General features: G+C 44.8%; 1 protein-coding gene and 1 non-coding gene across 2 annotated transcripts; both read right to left on the minus strand.

The window, feature by feature from the left end:
• Positions 1-14,238: 14,238 nt before the first annotated feature.
• On the minus strand, positions 14,239-16,790 carry Rtp1 (receptor transporter protein 1). The gene is made up of 2 exons (XM_028783873.1): positions 16,507-16,790; positions 14,239-14,771 (listed from the first exon to the last, which is right to left on the minus strand). Exons 1-2 carry the CDS (start codon positions 16,776-16,778, stop codon positions 14,252-14,254), a joined length of 792 nt encoding a protein of 263 aa, XP_028639706.1. The 5' UTR covers positions 16,779-16,790; the 3' UTR covers positions 14,239-14,251.
• Positions 16,791-19,862: 3,072 nt separating this feature from the next.
• LOC114635213 lies at positions 19,863-19,965 on the minus strand. The gene has a single exon (XR_003713438.1). It is a non-coding gene; the product is annotated as a U6 spliceosomal RNA (small nuclear RNA).
• Positions 19,966-21,090: the final 1,125 nt, after the last annotated feature.

Raw genomic sequence — 21,090 nt, forward strand, 5'->3', positions numbered from 1 at the left:
ACAGCACTTGAGTATAAAATTCTAAATTGTTTTTAATGTCCTAAATAAAAAAGAAAAAGAGGACAAAACACAAGCTAAAACTTCATCATCACCACCCAAGTCTTTGCATAAGGCCAAGCCTTCCAAGGGAAGTGCCTTTCAAAATATGCATCTTTAGAGGAAGCAGGGGCATTGGGTTGATGAAAGTTTGCTTCAAAAGAATAAAGGAAAGGAAGAGGCTAAGAATTTATCTGATAAGAAGAACAAACTCCAAACTGATAAAGGCATAAGGAAATCCTGGAATAACAGTTCTATAGCCCATTGGATAGATCGGGGTCAAGATGTCCCTGGAAATGACCAAGGACAGAGATGATTGAACAGAGCAGAAGCAAGGCCAACATCCTTCAGTTACTGCCTACCTCAGAAACTTTATTCAGGAGAAAATCCAGGTCCACTGAGATCAGCAGCCCAGGTAACAGTGAGCCAAAACTAGAGCAAAGGTGTCTAACTTCCAGACCAGTGAGATTTCTGCACCACAAACACACATTCACCTGCTTCTCAGGGAAAAAGAATCAGCTTATATCTCCTCCCTGCATGTGCTAGGATACAGACAATGCCAAAAATGCCAGAGGAAATGCTTAGTTGGGAGTCCTACAGAGAGACAGAGTGAGACTTGGAAAAGAATTAAATTCCTCCTGGTGTATTCTAGCCAGAAGTAATGGGGACCGAAAACCACTGGTCTTTTCTGTTTGAGATTTTTAAAATAGCAATCTTTGAAGAATGAAGTATGGTCACCATGCTTCTGGAAAAGCAAAGTCATGGCTGTGAAATTTATTTATAGAAAGACAAGGAAAGAAGCCTCTGTGGATGCACAAAAAACAAGCCAGTAAGAACCCCGGGCTGGGAGATGGATCCCTGTAGCTTTCTTTTTCCATAAGCATTGACCGTCAGCATTTGTCAGAAGTCACAAGGCAGAAAGAATGTCAGGGCTCAAAAGAGAAGAGTTTAACTGAAGGGAGAAAAAGCATGAGCATTTAGTAAGCTATGTGGCATGTGACAGGCATGTCCTGAGCAATACTGAATGATATAACATTATCCCCATTTGATGGAAAGAAAAATGAGACTCAAAGCACGCAGGCACTGACTAATAAGCCAGGATTAGCCCTCAAGTGACTTCCAGTCCAGTGTTTCCTGACCTCCTATGAACCCTTGGTGTACTCTGCTGGTCAGACTTTTAATCAGTCTATACTCTGGATCTTCGTCTATATGATACGAATCCTGTATCTTTAATTTATTTTACAGGTGCTTTAATTTTCTTTCTGTTAGGTTTCTTGGTTCTCAGGACTTAGGGGAGTTCTCCAGACAGCTAGTGCCCTGTCTCTCAGTGGGTTTTGGTATGTAAAGTATTACGTCTTGCTGACAAAGCATTAAGGATCCCTCTATAGCTGCATGTGGTGCCTGTAGGTCTCCTCTTGGTGTGAGCACCAGAATCAGTGTGCTCCAACACTCCAGTGGGAAGGGCCATGATTCTGGAATGTCCCATGAGGATTTTATCTATCATACATCTAACAAGTTCATCATGTCATGTGTGGCATGTGGAGCCACCTTGGAGAGTTCTGCAGAGACAAACATTCCACAAGCAAGTCAAGAATTTCTTATCTGTCACAAGTACAGGTGACAACAGGGGAGACAGGTGAGGGCTGAATAAGAAAATCAGAAGCATCTTCTATGGTGGGAAGAGTTCTAAAAATGTTCCAGACTAAAGCTGTAGGTAAGGGCTGGACTCTGTTGTATAGTTGTTTTGTCCTAACTCCAACATTTTCTCTAGGAGTTGAGGGCCATGAATCTCAGGAAAGAAACGAAACTTACAAGTTTGGGAAATAGACTAAAACTTCCAAATTTCAAGAAATTTTTGAAACTGCCAAGATGCACAAGGCTCCTCATCAAGTTTGTAAGCAGTAGTAATTGCTAGGGAGAAGGCATGTCTCCTCCTGCCAAAGGGCCTCCAGGTGGTGCTAAGGCATTTGTGAGTCCTTCTCCTCATAGGGCAGCAGGCTTCTCAGAGCTGCAGCTGCCCCTCACACTTCCATAAGGATTCCCCAGTAACCTCAGTGCTTCACTGAGCTAGCCTTTGGTGGTCGTGTTCCTTCAGTCTGCCCTCAGTGCCATCTCTGGGCTGAATAGATGTTTGTCTGTGTGTCTCTCCAGGAAAAAACACAATCTCCTTGTTCACATGTTTAGAAATAAGACACTTCTACAGCCAGAAGACATTTGGTTGTCTAGTTAATAAAGTGATCACATCTCTAATGGATCTTCCAACTCTTATAGCAATGGTTTTCTGAATGTTTACTTCCCTAAATGTAGGAGACACAAAAGTCCTTGTGCTCACAGATAAGCACTGGGGAAACAGGAATGTTAAGCAGGAAGGGTTTTCAATCCAAAAGGAGTGATGTAGAACCTGTTTTCCACCCAGAAGGCTGATAGCATATGTGGATGATCGCCTGATGACCTTTATTTACTCTGTTTATATGGTGAGACCACACTGGATCTCCACCCCCGCGCCCGCCTGCCCTGCCCCTTAGCTTGAGCTGGTTTCTTAGTTAATGTATAGATCCTGTCTCTATAGAAGATGTTCCATGTACTTTACCGAGTCTCAATGTAGTCAAGTGTTAAGCTTTGTTGTGCACATGGGATTGAGTTAATTATCACTAAGGGGAAAATACATATACATTATATATCATGCCAAAGCAGAGTGGGAAACAAGCATTCTAATCAGAAACTCTGAGTTTATCCTCACATGAATAAAATGAAGAGGAAGCGATATAAACCAGAAACTACTAGAGTATGTTGGAATTCACCTGCAGAGAGAAAAGAGAAATAGATGAAACCATAAGAAGCATCTCCACTGCCCTGTGCAGAGACTGATCCCATGGTAACATCCTACTGCTCTGTAGAAAGTCTCATCCTATGGCAGCATCCCCACTGTCCTGGGCAAAGGCTGGTCCCATGGCAGCATCCCCACTGCCCTGTGCAGAGGCTGGCCCCATAGCAACATCCCACTGCTCTGTAGAAAGTCAGTTCCCAGCACACGCATCAGGCGGCTCACAACTGCCTGTAACTCAGCTCTAGGAGACCCGAAGCCCTCTGTGTTCTCCTTGGACACTTGCTTTCTATGTTCACACCTACACTCATAGTTTTCTTGTTTGGTTGGCGTTGGTCTTTAGCTACTTGGGAGGCGGAGACAAGAAGCCTGATGAAAGTTTAAGGCCTGCCTGGGCTACAAAGTGAGTTTCAGTTCAGCCTGAGTACTTAGACTTGGTGAGACTCTATGTTATCTATGAAAAGTTTGAATCTGTAGCTTACTGGTAGGTCGCTTGCCTAGCATGCTGGAGGTCCTAGGTTCAGTCTCCACCAAGGAAAAAAAATAGTTGTTAGAAAGATGACCTGGTCAAGTGCTGGGGGTGGAGGCAAAGGCAGGCAGATCTCAATTCATTGTCAGCCTGGTCTGTATAGCAAGATCTGGACCAGCCAGGGATATATAGTGGAGTCTCAAAAGCACAGGCACGTATGTGGGGCAACTAAGGTGGTTGTGAGCTACCCAATATCAGTGCTGGGAAGCAAACGCAGGTTCTCTGGGAGACCAGCAAGCAACTGTTGACCTCAGATTGTTAGGCATGGCAAGGAGTACCTCTATCCACTGAGCTATCTTCCCAGTCCAACTGCAGTTATTTTTAAATTTCATGTTACACTCTCATTTTTTATTTTTAATATAATAAATGTTAATAATAAATCTTGCAAAATTATGGCTTTTCACAAAAGAAAAAAGAAAGAAAGAAAGAAATTCTGGTCCTCTGGCAGCATCCCACCACCCTGTAGAGATTCTAGTTCCACAGCATCATCCCTACTGACCTGTGCAGACTCTGGTTTCATGGCAGTGTCACTATCGCTCTGTGTAAATGCTAGTTCTAATGAGGTAAAGAACAAAGGGAACATTTGAAGCCGTTGTTGCAAAATGGTATAATCATACTAGGCAGCTCCAAGTGTGTGCTTACCCACAGGAACATTACAAAAAGACCATAGGACAACTAAAATATACTTATAAGCATAGTGGAGATTAAACATGTGCAAACATATGAAACCCTAGAAAATGTGTTTTTTTTCTCATCTCATCTCACCCCTCTCCCAGAAGGAGTGGAAGGGACTGTATACACAAAGCCTAGACTTTATTTGCAGTGTTCTAATCAGTCTGGGAGTTGCCTAAAGGATTGGCCTCTGTCTTGCTAGGGTCAAGCAGGAGTGTCACTCTGGAAGGCTCCAGAGAGACTATAGACCCACCAATACTTAGGACAAGATATTACAGATGGAACAATGTTGTGGATGGTCCTGGTATTTTGTATTCTGATGTTAATTCCATTTTCCTGGGAGGGAATGCAGACAAGGAATGAGTCGCCTTCTCTTGGACTTCTTGTGAACCATCCCCTAATGAATAAAATAGCCAATCACTGGGCGAGTAGGAGGCGGGACTTCCGGGTTGGACAGAGGAAGAGGAGAAGGAAGACAGTGAGAGGCACCATGGACTGGGGTGAGTGCGTGGACAAGATGTAGTGGTAGAGTTTTCTGGTATCATGGCAGTTCCACAAAGATCCACCACCAAAGGATTAGATTTTAGGCTTACAAGATTAGGTTTTAGTTGTTGCACCCAGAGATTGAGTTACCATTGTTCCTAAACTCCTGGCAACTTGGTATGGTTCGAGAGAGACAGGTATGGCGACCAAGCATGGGATTGCATGATGTACCCCTCAAAGGCCGCAAAGTGGACGGTCGTTGTGTGAGGCTGGCGGGGCAGCAAAGGGAACACGGGAGCCCCAGCCCCACCGGAGAGTTGGCGGGCCGAGAGTAGTCCAGGGGGTTCTTTTTCTATATTTTCCACAACAGAACCATAGAACTGTACAGCCCAGACTTAGAGACGCTACAACGTGAAAGAATCCAGCAGCCCCTGTGCATGTGAAGGAATCGAAAAGGCCACAAACTCAGGCAAGGTTAGCTCAGAGAAGACTCAGGGATACCTCAGCTTTTACGTCTCACATGCTCAGTCAGTGGAAAACTTCTGTGGCCCAAAGTCAATCTGCAAAGACTGGTAGAGCTATTTTTCTAAACGCTGATTTTATTACTTTATACATTTGTTTATTTATTATTTAGTTGTCTGTTATTTATTTATTTGGTGTGTATGAATGTGTGTGAAGGCACATGCACATGTCACTCTACATATATGGAGGGCTATCATAGTTTTCTTTCTGTGGCTGCGGTAAGCACCATACCAAAAGCAACTTAGAGATGTATTTGGCTTACACATCCTAGGTCACAGTTCATTACTGAGGGAATTCAGGAAAAGAACTCAAGCAGGAACTTTGGAAGCAGGAACTGAAGCAGAGACCATGGAGGAACGTTCCATCCTGGCTTGCACTCCATGGCTCACTCAGTGTGCTTTCTTATATAATTCAGAACCACCTGCCACTGGGCTGGGCCCTCCCGTATTGATCATAAATCAAGGAAATGCCTTGTATACTTACCTACAGGCCAATCTGATGGAGGCATTTTCTCAGTTGAGGTTCCAACTTCCCAGATGACCCTAACTTGTATCAAGCTAATAAATAAATAGATAGATAAATAAACTGGCCAGCACAAGTCCAAGATCAACTTGCAAGAGTCAGCTGTCTCCCTACCACATAAGTCCTGGTGATCAAACTCAGGTGGCAAGCACATTTGCCCACTGAGCCATCTTGCCAGCACCAGATGCTCCATTTTTAGCAAAGGAAATAACTAAAATGATTAAAGGATGGATTCAGGCATATATTTATACATCACTATTCACAGAAATGTTATTCATGACACACATGAAAAGCAAAGCCTTGTCTTTCAAAGAATGTACAAAATGTGGTGTGTACAGGGCCCCTGGGCTTGAGTCTTCGCTGCCCTCCCGTTTCCTTCACTGGCCTGTGCTACCCTCCCAGATCCAGTCTTTTCTCCTTCCATTTAGGACCAAATGTTTCATGAATGTGAAACTGTTACCTCCTCTGCTCTCCAGACCAGCTCTCTCCCGGTTCACCAGCAGACATCTTACACATGGCACATTCTTTTAAGCCTTATTTCGGTAACTCCCCACCAAAGAGTTCAGCACTGATGGCCAGCCTCTCTGAGCTCAGTTTCAAGGATATGTGGTTTTTGACTCACCTTATCAGTTCTGGTTTCTTCTTTCCTCCCTGTGGGGTTCCTGCTTCTGCCTGATTTCTGTGTGTGGGTGCTGTGCATGGTCCCCTCTTTAGTGGGTGCTCTGCAGGGCCCCCTCTTGAGTTTCCTTCTCTTTCCCCTTTCTCATTTCTCCACATCTCCTGGATCATCTTAGCTCTTCTGAGACGTTCATTGACTTGAGGCCTGTACAACTCTTACACTGACGTTTCCTGCGTGTCGTCTCCATCTGACAGTTTCACATGCTCTTTCAGAGCCAACATATTCAAATGGATTGCTAATTCATTTTCCTTTCTGGAAGTCTGTGAAGTCTAACATTCTGACTACTTTGAGTTGTGCCATTTAGCGCTGATGAGTACGTTGACATTCCTGTGTAATCCCTGTCACTATCTTTCCCTAGAACTTTTTAATAATCCCAAACTGAAACTCTGTCCCCATCAAAAGCTCCTTGCTGTATCCCATTCTCAGAGATTCCACAAGGGATAAGCCTGGTGCCCTTGTCAGAGTCTCTTAGTCCTAGTGCACAGAGCAGCTGATCTGAGGATAAAGGAAAATGTATTCAGAAAGTATGTGCACACATACATACACACACACACACATACACACACACACACACACCCACACACACAGTCACAGTGCTGGGTGTGTGAATAAAGGAACTCTTAAAATCACACTGGGAGGCCACTACTGGAATAAATAAACTCTTTTTTCAAGTTTTTTAATCCCCTTAAATGTCACTGAAATACCAATACTTTCTGTCTGTCCTCATGTTCCTCGGTTGAGAGACAAAGATATAGATCTCCTTAACACCATTTGCACCATAGTCCATATGGGACAAATTACCCCTTAAAAACACAAGTCAGAGTGCGAGCTGCACCCAATTCATAAAGAGGTGTGACATGATCAGGACTTAAAAAAAAAATCAGAAACGAGAATTTTTACCCCAAAGTCAGAGAAAGAACAGAAGCCTTGTTTGAAGATCTCTTCAGCACCTATTGTCTCAGGATGGCATAGCCTAGAGTGAACTAACTCTCCACAGAGTTATGCTCAGTGAAAGAGATCAGAGCTAGTAGAAGCGCTTGACCACCTTTGCTTCAAATGATGCTGAGATGCATGCCCACTGGCTTTACAAGAGGCTCTGTGGCGCTGTTGTGGTTTAATATAAAATGCCTGTCAACAGCAAAAGTATCGACTGCTTGGCTCACAGCTGATGGTGCTATTTGGGAATGTTTCAGAAACAGTGGGAGGTAGGATCTAACCAGAGCAAGCTGGTTAGTGATGATGGTCCCTAAGGTGTCCTGGCAATGTCTCACTCTGTGTTTTCTGTCTACCTTAGGTAAAGCATCTCTCCCTTGTTACCTGGGCCCATAGTTGTACTGTTCTTCCCAATTGCATAGGGCTGAGAGACTGTGGGTTGGATCCCCTTAAACTCGAAGGCAAAACAAGTAGTGTTTCCGTTATTCTTTTCTCTATTTTGATCATAGTGTCCAGAATGTAACTAACGGAAAAGCTAGCTGAGGAACCAAGCCCATAGATGTGTCTACGCCTGACCATGTGCTGTGGAATTGAGCCTTTGGAATTTTTGTGCAGGGAAATAAAAAGATGATCTACATTCCTAATGTTAGAATTAAACAAAATACAATTTCCATTGTGAGATGGACATGAACCTTTAGGGGTCCAGGGGTGGAATACTGACTTGAATATGAACTGTCCCCACAGGCTCACATGGGAAGCACCTGATATCTACCTGGTGAAGCCAATTGGAAAGTTTCAGGAGTGGGGCCTGTTGGAATGAGTTGGTCACTGGTCAGGGCGGTATAGGCTCGTGAAAGGGTATAGCCCTTTCTTGTTACATTCTGTTTGTCTCCATCATGAGGTAGCTCCTTCTGGCCCCATGACATTCTGTCCAAGCATATGGAGGCAAGCACCACAGAGTGACAGCCTCAAAGCTCTGAGGTAAAACAAATCTGTCTACCCTGACGTTGCACTCTGAGGTATTTTGGTCACAGTTACAGGAGGCAAATGATCCAGAGACTGATCAAACAGACATCAATTTAGGCTACTAATTTAATAGCAGCCCCTTCTCTTGTCTTTCCCCCCTACTCTCCTATACTGGTTATTTGTCAGTTTGACACAAGCTAGAGTTATCTGGGAGGATGAACCTCAATTGAGAAAATTCCCCTATCCGATCACCTGTAGACAAGCCCGTGAGGCATTTTCTTGATTAATGAGTATGTGGGAGGGCTTAGCCCACTGAGGGCGGTGTCACTCTGGGTATGTAGTTCTGGGTTGTATAAGACAGTAGATTGAGCAAGCCGATAAGCAGCACTACCCTGTGGGTGCAGCTTCAACTCTTGCCTCCAGGTTCCTGCCCTGCTCAGTTCCTGCTACGATTTCCCTTGGTGATCCTCTGGAATTGTACGATGAAATAAACTCTTTCCTTTCCAATTTGCTTTTGGCCACAGTGTTTATCACATGGTGCTTATAAGAAGCAAACTAAGAAAATTGCTTCCCCCTCCTCTTCTTCATAAGCCCTGCTTCCTTGGGTCATATTTCTTATAAAGCACCAACAGATAAGCCCCTGTCTTAGCTTCAGAATTCTGGGGATCCAGACAAAAGTACAGGCAAATATGGTCTAGAGAGATGGCTCCGCGGTTAAGAGCACTGACTGCTCTTCCAGAGGTCCTGAGTTCGATTCCCAGCAACCACATGGTGGCTCACAAACATCTGTAATAGGATTCAATGCCGCCTTCTGGTATGTCTGAAGACAGTGACAGTGTACTCATATATATAAAGTAAATAAATAATTCTTCAAAAATCAAAAAGTACAGGAAAATAAACATGAATGGAGTGTGAGGTGCAGATGCAGGTTGTGTCATAAAATGCCATGTTAAAGAAGGCCTAACTAAGGGTGACACGGAAAGTCTTGAGAGAGGTCAGAGAGCTAGCCAAGTGCCTTTCTGGAGAATATTTCTAGCAGAGGAATGGGGAACAGGCCCTAGGGAAGGGGATTTCCAGCATGTATGAAGAACAGCACGGAAGTCAGTGTAACCTTGGAAGGAAGAGTACTAAAAGGGGTTATTAAGACCACTAGAGCCATGCTATTTCTGGCTTTTACTGAGTGGGAAGGAGAGCAGAGGTATGGCAGAGCCTGACTCAGATTAAAAGAATACCCTAGCTTCAGTGCTGAGAAAAACCCAGGTTAGGAGAAGGAAGGAGCCTTCCCCGTGCCCTTCCACTTGTGAACTGGTGACTACAAAACAAATCCTTTGGAGGAGGCTCAAAAACGAGCAGGCTTCTTCACCAGACAGAGCTAGCCAAAGACAATATAAGCTACCTTGACCAATGATGATCTGTCATCCAGGGTGCTTGGAAATAGGCTGGGTACCCCAGCACTGGGTCATGGGAAGAACCAGGCTTCATGTGGATGAGTCCAGGGTGGGTCCAGGAAAGAGCTAGAGATGTTTTAACCCCCACGAAAGACCACCTGAGGTAGAGATGAAATGAACAGCTGAAAGTCCTAGGGCAATCAGTCCAGCATTAAATAGAACCTACAGCTCCCAGGGCCTGGAGAGCTCAGCATTGCTTGTCTAAACCCATGTCATCATCTTTAACAAACCAATCCATCTAACCAAGCAAGTGAAAGACCTGTACGACAAGAACTTCAAGTCCCTGAAGAAAGAAATCGAAGAAGATCTCAGAAGATGGAAAGATCTCCCATGCTCATGGATTGGCAGGATTAATATAATAAAAATGGCCATCTTGCCAAAAGCAATCTACAGATTCAATGCAATCCCCATTAAAATCCCAACTCAATTCTTCACAGAGTTAGAAAAGGAAATTCTCAAATTCATATGGAATAACAAAAAACCCAGGATATCGAAAACTATTCTCAACAATAAAAGAACTTCGGGAGGAATCACCATCCCTGACCTCAAGCTGTACTACAGAGAAATAGTGATAAAAACTACCTGGTATTGGTACAGAGACAGGCAGGAAGATCAATGGAATAGAATTGAGACCCAGAAATGAACCCACACACCTATGGTCACTTGATCTTTGACAAAGGAGCTAAAACTGTCCAGTGGAAAAAGGACAGCATTTCCACAAATGGTGCTGGTTCAACTGGAGGACAACATGTAGAAGAATGAAAATTGATCCATTCTTATCTCCTTGTACAAAGCTCAAGTCTAAGTGGATAAAGGACCTCCACATAAAACCAGATACACTGAAACTAATAGAAGAGAAGGTGGGGAAGAGCCTCGAATACTTGGGCACAGGGGAAAAGTTCCTGAACAGAACACCAATGGCATATGCTCTAAGATCAAGAATTGACAAATGGGACTTCATAAAACTGCAAAGTTTCTGTAAAGCAAAGGACACTGTCAATAGGACAAAACGACAACCAACAAATTGGGAAAAGATCTTTACCAATCCTACATCTGATAGAGGGCTAATATCCAATATATACAAAGAACTCAAGAAATTAGACTCCAGACAACCAAATAACCCTATTAAAAAATGGGGTATAGAGCTTAACAAAGAATTTTCAAGGGAAGAAACTCGAATGGCCGAGAAGCACCTAAAGAAATGTTCAGTGTCCTTAGTCATCAGGGAAATGCAAATCAAAACAACTCTGAGATTCCATCTCACACCAGTCAGAATGGCTAAGATTAAGAACTCAGGTGATAGTAGATGCTGGCGAGGGTGTGGAGAAAGAGGAACACTCCTCCATTGTTGGTGGGACTGCAAGATGGTGCAACCACTTTGGAAATCAATCTGGCGGTTCCTCAGAAAATTGGACATAGCATTACCTGAGGATCCAGCTATACCACTCCTAGGCATATACCCAGAAGATGCTTGAACATATAACAAGGACATATGCTCAACTATGTTCATAGCAGCCTTATTTATAATAGCCAGGAGCTGGAAAGAACCCAGATGTCCTTCAACTGAGGAATGGATTCAAAAAATGAGGTATATTTACACAATGGAGTATTACTCAGCTATTAAAAACAATGAATTCGAGAGGTTCCTAGGTAAATGGATGGAACTAGAAATTATCATCCTGAGTGAAGTAAGCCAATCACAAAAGAACACACATGGTATTCACTCACTGATTATTGGATATTAGCCCAGAACCTTGAAATGCCCAAGATGCAACTCACAGGCCACATGAAGCTTATAAAAAAGGAAGACCAAGTGGGGATGATTCGGTCCTTCTTAGAAGGAGCAACAAAATACTCAAGGGAGCAAATATGGAGACAAAGTGAGGGACAGAAACTGAAGGAGGGGCCATTTGAAGACCTTTCCACCTGAGTATCCATCCCATGTGCAGTCACCAAAGGTAGATGCTGATGTGGAAGTCAGGAAGTGCATGCTGATAAGGGCCTGATATGGATGTCTCCTCAGAGGTCTTCAAGAGTCTGACATATTCAGAGGCAGATGCTCACAACTAGCCATTGAACTGATCATGAGGTTCTCAATGGAGGAGTTAGAGTGAGGACTGAAGGAGCTGAAAGGGTTTGTGGCACCATGAGGAGAGCAACAATACCAACCAACCACAGCTCCCAGGGTCCTAACCACCAGCCTGGGAGCACTTATGGAGGGATCCAGGGCTTCATCTGAATATGTAAGAGTCGAGGGCCCTGCCGGGCACAGGTGGAAGATGAGATCCTTGACCTCATGAAGGCTGGACGCCCCAGGGGGTGGGAATTTTGAGGGTGGGGAAGTGGGAGTTGGGGGGGTAGGTGGGGGTTACATCCCCGGAGAAGGAGGAGGGGTAAGGGGATGGGGGGTTCCCGGGTGGGTGGGGGATGGGGTAAGGGGATAACATATGAAATGTAAATAAAATATCCAATAAAAAAAACAATCCTATCCTCTTTAAGTGCTTTGGTTTAAATGTTTTATTTGGGGTTTATGGGTACAAGATCTAGGAAAACAAGTGGTGCTATGAAAAGGGGACTATACATATTATGAACAAACAGTACACAGAAGCAAAGTTCTGGCTCAAGATAGCCTAGCTATCAATTTACTTAGTCATTCAACAAAATCTTACTGAGCTTTTGTTCTGTGCTCAATAGGGGTAAAATACAATACAGGGAGTCTGTGCTGGCTGGAATTTACATTCTAATGGGGAATACATCCAAAACTAAGAGATTACAGCAGATCTGATGGGTAGGCATTCTAGCAAGGCAAGAAAGACTCAGTAATGGAGACCAGAGAGCAGGATAATGCCAGAGAGCGGGGTAACAACAGATCTCCATGGTGGGAAAGGATGGGGAGGATTGTATTCCCAGGGCACAGGGTGGGAGGTAAGGCAACTGAGGAGGGAAACCAAGCCCTAGAGTTCTGGGAAAGCCGTGGAGGGTCATCAGGGGAGATTACCAGGCATCATTTATAAACCGGATACAAATGAAGCTGCCCCTTTCTGAGAGGTGTTATACCAGGCAGCAGAGGTTTGTTCTAACTCAGACATTTAGGTCACTACTATGACTTCCAAAGCTCCCCAGGGTTCCTAAAACTCCGCCAGGGCTGAGAAGTCCTGAAGTGAGCAGATAACTGACAGACTGAACATGGCTCAAGGTGCCTACAGTATTGACCCAGAGCAGAACTTACTAGAGAGTGGGGCCCAGGATGTGTGGCTGACTAAAGAAATTAATACTGTGAAGGAAGAGGTCACAGCTGGTTGCTACTGTCAGGGCGAGGGTCATGGTGACAGCTTGTGCTGATCTTCTTGGCCCAGAGCAGTAGCTGGACAGAGTCTCAGAGAGAAGACAGGATACTGAGAGGGGATACTAAGGGCCCTATGACATCAAGGACCATGTGGGAAATCTCAAAGGTGCACTAATGACACTCTGAAGGTTTTTATGTAAGTGTTTTTCCTATCTCCCACACTACAGACATTGTGACTTCCTATAGACTGAGTAACCTCTACCAACAAGTTATTTGTATCTTTAATGCACCCTTTATTGCTAAGACGTCCCGTAGCTGTGGTCCAGGTAGAAAACCTCTATGGCAAGAAAGTCAATGTGGGAAACCAGTCGACTACCCATTCAGCAAAATCATAGGTGACCAGGCCCCTGCTCACCTGCTCTCAACATCAGCAGCCTGACAGTCTGAACCCTGAAAACTCTTCACTATGACAGGAAATCATTCTATGTGGCTTTTAGCTTCCAAACCTCTCTAAAGTGTGCCACTTCACAAGCACTGAATGTGAGTGTGAGGCCTCACCCTGTGACTCTACCCCAGCTGTCACTCCTCTGAGTCAGACCTTAGGATCCACCTGAAGGACAAGATACCAGAAGCTTCAGGTCTGGGGAACACGTGCACAGTGGAGTGGAGCCAGCAGCCCAGAGGAGAAACTTCTGTGTGTGCCCAAGGCAGGCTCATATTGAAGGCAAAGAGGTTCTTTAAAGCTATAGCTAGATGCTATGGTTAAAAATGAGGACAGGGTGAGAATACCAAGAGAGCAAAGTCAAGCTCCTTGTCTTTAAGATCTTTTATATATATATATATATGTGTGTGTGTGTGTGTGTGTGTGTGTGTGTGTACAAATACATATATGTGTATGTAAGCTTGTGTATATATACACATGTATGTGTATATGTACACACACATATATAGTGTGTGTATACACACACACACACACACACACACACGTATTATATATATGTATATACAAAAAGCCCTACATGGAAAGCCATGGAAAGTAGTTCTCTTCTGATTGCCGCAAGGGAGAAGGCAGAAGTTAGGGGAGGGGGGCGGATATTAAGTTATGAGAAAACAACTTACTAATTGTCTACTTCCCAAATCAAATATCCCTGAGGTACCTAGAAGGACTTTGGAATCCTGGATTTCTTTTGAGAAAGGGTCCAGCCCAGACCCTTAATTTTACAGATAAACTATCTGGGGTTCCCACTGAATCAACAACCGCATCACATTAGAATGTGACCCGTTCCCAAGCCAGGTCTCACCTCACCCCTTCCCACCAACTGACTCTCCCACCCCAGACCACACAGGAATCTTAGACAGAGCTACGGAAGGAGAATTGCAGGTAGATGATGAGGAGCAGGACCGTGGCCCAAAATAAGCACCAGGGAATGGAGCAGAAGTTGCAGCCTGAGCCTGCTTCGGCCTGCGGCTTGGTGGGACTGGGAGCACGGGAGAAGGTGTAGGTGGTCGCCTCCTCCTCCAGCAGCTTCTCGCTGGGCTTCCAGTGCACGATGCCTTCCTGGCAGGCCTCACAGAACTCTCCGCGGTGTCGCCGGTTGTCCTGTCGGCTGGCCACATGGATGCGGTAGTGGCCACCGCGCTCACCGTAGCACTGCTCGCGCAAACTGGTGATGAGGTTGTCCACCAGGCTTTCGATGTTCTCCTCCAGCATGCTGGACTCATCCAGCCGTGCTGTGCCGCACTCGTAGCAAAGCTGTTTGAACACGCGCATGCGCACTGAACCAGCACGCTGAGCCTTGTCCAGGTACATGTGGAAGAGGATGACTACATGGGGCGACTGCCAGGTATGCCAGCACCACGAACAGTGGAACCTACCAGTGATGGAAAGAGAAAGAAGAGAAGGCCATGTGGAGGGAGGAAACAGGCCAAGAAAGGGTGAGGAAATGTGGAGGCTGGCAGAAGCAGAGCCTGGAGGTAGGGCGGTGTGCTGACACTCTCCGGGTTCATTAGTTTCCCCAGGATGCCATCCTTCTTGCTCTGTGTGAGTGCCCAAGGGACAAGAGCAGTCTCCCAGACTTGCCACCGGGCATCTAGTAATGGTCTGCTCCCTGGTTGCTTTCCAGAGTTCGTGTCTCCCATCTGCCTTGCTCCTTCAGGCCTTGTCCCTCATCCCAACTCTAATGAACTCATTCTTCATCTAGAAAGTGCTCTGGGTGCATTAAATGAGCCCTCTGCCCACACTCTGTGGAAGTCTGATAGCAAATCTGAATTTTGCAGACTAAGAGCTACACAAGCCTATCTGTCAACACTGGACAGGCTAGCACAGGCCCAGAGCAAATGCATCCCCATGTCCTGGAAGTGGAGCCAGTATGAGCCCAACGTGACACCCCCCCACTTCTCTCAAGGGCCAGAATCTCCCATTGACTGAGGTCAACATGGGATCACAAGTCAGAGACCAAGTCTGAGTTAGCCACAAAACCCTCCCAGTCTACCCTATGAGAACCTCCGGGAAGCAGCACCCTCCTAACGTCTGATCCAGGTGACCCCCCTACACACATACAGACACACACACACACACACACACACACACACACATTTTCACTTTAGCCTTTAGGTTTATTAAGATCTTTAACAGCTACTTCCTTCTCTCGGACCACACTTGGATTTAAAAATGTCAGAACGGGGAGGGGGGCCACAGAAATTACTTTTCATTCATTTGGGTTCAAGACACAGCAAAAGAGCCCTCTCACAGCTAGTGAGGGTCAGAATCACCATCCAGCAATGCCACCTGAGACGACTTGAGAGTGAGCCAAGCTGTGCAGGGAGGACTTCGATTCTGACCCAGGCACCTGTTCTATACCTTTCTGCCCTCACTCAAGTTTCCAAAGTAAAGTCTTAGCATAGACCCATCGACTGGACCCATGGACTAGAATGTAGCTATGCTCGGGTATCTTTGCCTTCTAAAATTTGGGTACTTAGGTGAATCTGGAAGGGGCCCTACGCTCAGCAGCTATAATAAATTCTAGATGATCTCACTGTCATTCATCCCTGAAGCACAAGGTGAAGCTCTAAGCTAGCCCTTCACTCAGCAAGTGGGGAAAGCATAGCACAAAGAGGGGAGTGGATTCCTCAAGCATCATGGAACCAACAGCAGAGTCCGTTTCTAGCATGATTCGTGTGTTCACTGTTTTAAACCAGATGGAGCTGAAATGACCAGATGTAACCTGAACTTTCCTAATGCAAGATCACAGACCCCTGACCCCTGGTGAACCTAAGCCTCTCTTCTCTCAGTTAACAGCTACTTTTAAAGACATTATTTAAATCTAAAAGTGTGTAAGTTGTCAGAGCCAGAAACTAATAAATATAACCTACTTCTTTATTTGTCAAGTGGAGAAGCCACAAGCACAGAAGTTCTGCAATCAGCAGAAAACCTAGACTCAAACTTAGTGCCCTGGCTCCCTCTGAGGGACTACCTGTCTTCTAGTTTACACCAGCCTAACAGTGAGACTTAAACAAGCATGTGTGTCCTCCCTCCTTAGAAGATGCCCCAGGGCTAGATAGGGTTCCAGAGGCTGCCTGCAGGCTCCTTAGTTCTGGGCTACTCACCTGCCTGAGGCATGAAGCTCCAGGTACTGCTTCCAGCCAGGGGCCAACACATTGTGCTTGAGGTTGGGGTCTATGATGAAGTCCCAGCTGTCCGCTGGCTTCATCTCCTCCATCTTCTCATAGAAGACCTTCTTCCACTCACCTGTGGTCACACTCTTACACATGTCTTCGTCAGTGGGAAGAGAAGGCAAACTACACTTTATAGAGAATGTGGGGAAAGAGGGTAGGTGCAGGGCAGGGCAGCGCAGTCTCCACGGTCTAAAAATCCTCATCGGCAGGACCAGGAGGAAGCAGGACCCAGCTCCCTCCTTTGTCCGCAGTGGAACCTGTCTCCAAGGCAACCAGGCAGAGTGCCAGGAGATACAACCTGGGGAGGAGAGTCTCTAGAAGGGTATTCCAGAGCCCTGATTGCAGTCAACAGAAGCAAGGTTTATGAGTCTAAATGATGCAAAACAGGTTGGGGGCCTGACAAAAGGCTAGACTTCAGACCATCTCACCTTGGCCTGTAACAGCGTGGCGAAGTAAGGACTTGAGAGCTGGCTCAATTTTACCTTGCTGCCCCTGGAGGCATCATCAGCACCTGGCTGCTATGGTAACCACTATGCCTTGGGGAGCCAAGGAGAAATAAGGGATGGGAAGATGTACACTTGCTAGTAGGTAGAACCATGATATAGTCTCCCTCTGCCTAGACACCCATCTTGTACCTGAAACACTCCATTTGATACACATCATCTGAGATTTCATAAATCACAATCACACCACCAAAATGAAGCCTCAGACTTACCTTATCCTATAAATGGCAGAGGTGACGGTGAGCCATTCCAACCCATCCATTTCTTCTATTTCAAGGATATTGATGTGTCAGGGCCTACGCAAGGGGCTTGTGACTGGATGTGTGTCAGGTAACAATAGTATATTGAGTTCCATACTGTGAGAATCACTTAGGAGAGCAGCCACCTGTGCACAAAGGTAGAAGCTGTTGCATCAGCCAGGCAGCGAGACAGGACTCCTTCCAAGTCGGTTACAGAAGAGCAGCAGAAGAGAACCATCTGTGGCAACACTGCCTGGATATAGGAACCTGTAGACTGTTTACATTTTTACCAATAAAATCACTCTTCTTACTTACCTTGATTCGGAGCATTGGAAATACTCGACAATAAATAAAACAGAGAAGGAGCTGAATGAAGAAGGCAAACTCACTAAACTGGGAAGGCATTTAGACCAATCAGGGAGAATACAAAATGGGGGTAAAAAAGAACAAAGTTTAAACAAAGGATCCTGGCAAAAGGGAGGCAAGGAATAAGCAGTGCCCAGAGAACTTAGGCTCTGACAGGGACTTGGAAAATGGTTAAAATGATTGTGCAGGGGGTGGGGGTGGGAGGTAGGTCCATCTACTAGGATAAGCAAGGACTGGATCAGGCTCTGGGGAAGGGGTGACAAGCAAGAGGGTAGTTGATTCCATCTCAAAAGTTGTGAGGTAGGCTGCAAGGCTGAGCAGCTCAGGGCCACATTTTTCTCAAGGCAGGTGTTTACGACAACCCACTACACATGGTTGGCACCTTGTCCTCTGATGGACAGTAGGAACTTAAGGCCTTTCTCACACTGCTTGATAGGGGCCAGACTTGTAGTTTTTAACAAGTTGTTTCTCCTTTAAAAATTCATGATGTGCTTATTACAGAAAAGTTACAAAATAAAGAAAAAATTCAACAAAGGTAATACTCTTCCGTAACATCCCTATCCAAGATGACTGTTGTTAAGACAAATATCACAGGACATTTTGATGGGTTTTATAAAGGATAACATATCATGAATATTCTTCTAGGTCGTTAATATTATTCCCTAACCACAGGTTGCATATATTCTGTTATATGGGTGGCCACATTTTATGTAGCCTGTCTTGTTCTTGAGACAGAAAAGTTTAGTTCAGTCCCTCACAGATATTAAAAACTTGTGCCCATAAACATGCATTCCAATCATCAGAAACAATGCTTCTAGAGGCAGGTGGATCTCTGAGTTTTAAGACCAGCCTGGTCAACAAAGTGAGTTTCAGGACGGCCAGGGCTACAGAGAGAAACCCTGTCTAAAACCAAAGAGAACAAAACAGAGGCAATGCTTCTTGAGCGTTGTGCACATCTCTAAGATGGGCATCGTGGCACACACTTGTAATCCCAGCACTGGGGAGTCAGAGGCAGGAGGACTGAGTTCAAGGTCATCCTCAGCTACATAAGGAGTTCAAGGTCAGCTGGTCTCAAGACATACAAACAAAAAGAAAACCATTTCCCGACTGTGCCACAAAGTCTCGTTGGGACTACAGGACCTTCCAATGGTATGAATTACATGCAAGTTGCCTGCAAATCCTGAAATAGGAGGTTAAGAAAGGCCTAGGCTTACACGATGGCTCAGTGGCTTTTGCCACCATACCTGACAACCTGAGGTCCAACCCCAGGACCCACAGAGTAGAAGGAGAGAACTGACTCTTGAGAGTTGTCCGCTGCCTTCTGCATACATGCCATGGCATGCTCTGTAAAAAGTGGTAGTGGGGACGAAGAATATACTTTAAAAATTAAAATAAAAAAAGGTTTGAAAACCAATTTTTCTACTGGTACCACAGTCCTCCAGGTGCTCCTAACTCTGCATGAAGGATGCTCTAATGAACTGCTTAACCTCAGTTGGTTAGCAACGGGATACTGAGAACACTGAACACAAGTTCATCCATTGTTGGTTTGGCTTGAATTCGTTTATGTCTTTTACATAGCTGTTTTGTCATGGTCAATGTGTATCTTTTCGTTATGGTAAAATGTGTCACTGTTTTTGCATGACTATATATTTATGTTTATAATTATATTTATATTTATATACTAACTTTCAGCATCACAGTAATCACTAAGCAACAGTCCCGGGCTCTGACCCTGATTCTTCACACATAGCACTTTATTTCTTACAGGTAAGAAATGGCATCAGCTTCATCATACAGACATCCCTATGTGACTGAGAGGTTAGATAACCTGCCTGAGGTACATCATTCAGCATTGGTTGGGTTTGAATGAGTATGACTGCTTTATCTAGTGTACCATGCAGTATAGCATCTAGAACATAATATTTGCTAGGTAAATGTGTGTGCCTTCATCTCACCACTGGTTCTTCAAGGACACTATGAATCAGCATCCTTTCAGCAAATGGTTCACTGAGCCAATAGCTCCTCTGGATGAAAGAACATGTTGTAAATGATCCCCCAGGCTCTGTGTTATTACCAGGGCTCGGCCTTCACTGTTGACAAAGCAATTGCATTCACAAGCACACAATGTTCTGTATAAATACTCCAGAACCAAAAGAGGAGTATAGTCCAAAATCTTTCTCTAACTTTAGAACAGTTCTTCAATTTGTATGTCATCCTTGCTTAGAAGCCATGCTAACCCTCTCTGGAAGGTTCCAATTTTAATGTGCTGCCGAAGAGAGCACATAGTCTGGAGACTTTCCAAAAAATGTAATGCAAAAAACTGTCTATGCACAAGAACCCTGAGACATCATAAACATTTGGTACTAGGTATCAGGTTCGACAGAAAGAGCTGTGAGTCTGGAGTCAGAAATTCAAACACCACCTGCCATTTGATTTTGTGACCTCATGTGAGTTATTTGTTCTTTCTTGGCCTTGATTTGTTCATTCATTCAAAGAGGAGTTAGGATGGATGGGGAAACATGCTGTACCCCTGACTACAGCTGTGCGTGGTTTAAAGAGTTTTAGACTTAGAAACCTGACTCGTTGGAGGCTAGAAGGTTAGATGAGGTCATGGGATGGAAGAAAAAGCTTCAGAGGATGGATGCAGGGGTGCCTGGAGCCAGATGCTGACTCCTCGGAGCCTTCAGTGTAGAGCCTGTCACCTAGAGCATGCTGCATAGAGCTTGCCACACAGAGGCTGCCTCTCTCTTGAAGATGTCAAGTCACTGGGTTTGTACTAAAAACTTTATGAAGGACGGAAATTAAACCTAGAACCGCTGAATAGTAACACTGGAAAGGACTTCTAAGTTCTTTGGGATATTTCCTCAAACTCTTTAAATCAGCACTCTTGTCTCTGAATTAAGGCAGTCAACTCTCAGATAAGTCAACTGATTTACCCACCTTTCTAAGTGTGATGGAAGCTGTTAGAAGTGATAGCCACTGGCCAAGGTGAGCGGGAGGATGGCCAAGGTGAGCAGGAGGATGGAGAAGGTCCTAGAAAATCATCTAAAGCTAAGAGAAGCGTGCAGCACAGTTAATTCAACATCCAGAGTGAATCTTGGACAGCACAGTTAATTCAACATCCAGAGTATCTTGCAGTTGTTGCTATAATAAATATTCTGATGAAAAACAAAGATAGCAAAAGTAAGACTCCGTGTGTGTGTGTGTGTGTGTGTGTGTGTGTGTGTGTACATTTAGCCAGCTGATGCAATCCCCATTGGCACAAATTAAGTTTAATTTGAAACCTGAGCTCACAAGGCAGAGGCCAGTGCAATGCACCCTTCTGTACAGCAGAGTGCTTAATAATAATTTTAAAAATCTACCAAGATAAAAAGAAAATAAAAAACATCCTGTATCTTGCCCTTGTT

The sequence above is a fragment of the Grammomys surdaster genome, unplaced genomic scaffold (genome assembly GCF_004785775.1).
Source record: "Grammomys surdaster isolate TR1022 unplaced genomic scaffold, NIH_TR_1.0 1166, whole genome shotgun sequence".
NCBI classification, from domain to species: Eukaryota; Metazoa; Chordata; class Mammalia; order Rodentia; family Muridae; genus Grammomys; species Grammomys surdaster.

Excerpts from the sequence above, each read along its gene's own strand:
- Rtp1 (XM_028783873.1), bottom strand. The coding sequence starts at position 16,778 with ATGAGGATTTTTAGACCGTGGAGACTGCGCTGCCCTGCCCTGCACCTA. Across the intron at positions 14,772-16,506 it reads GAGCTTCATGCCTCAGGCAG|GTTCCACTGTTCGTGGTGCT; the intron begins GTGAGTAGCCCA and ends CATCACTGGTAG.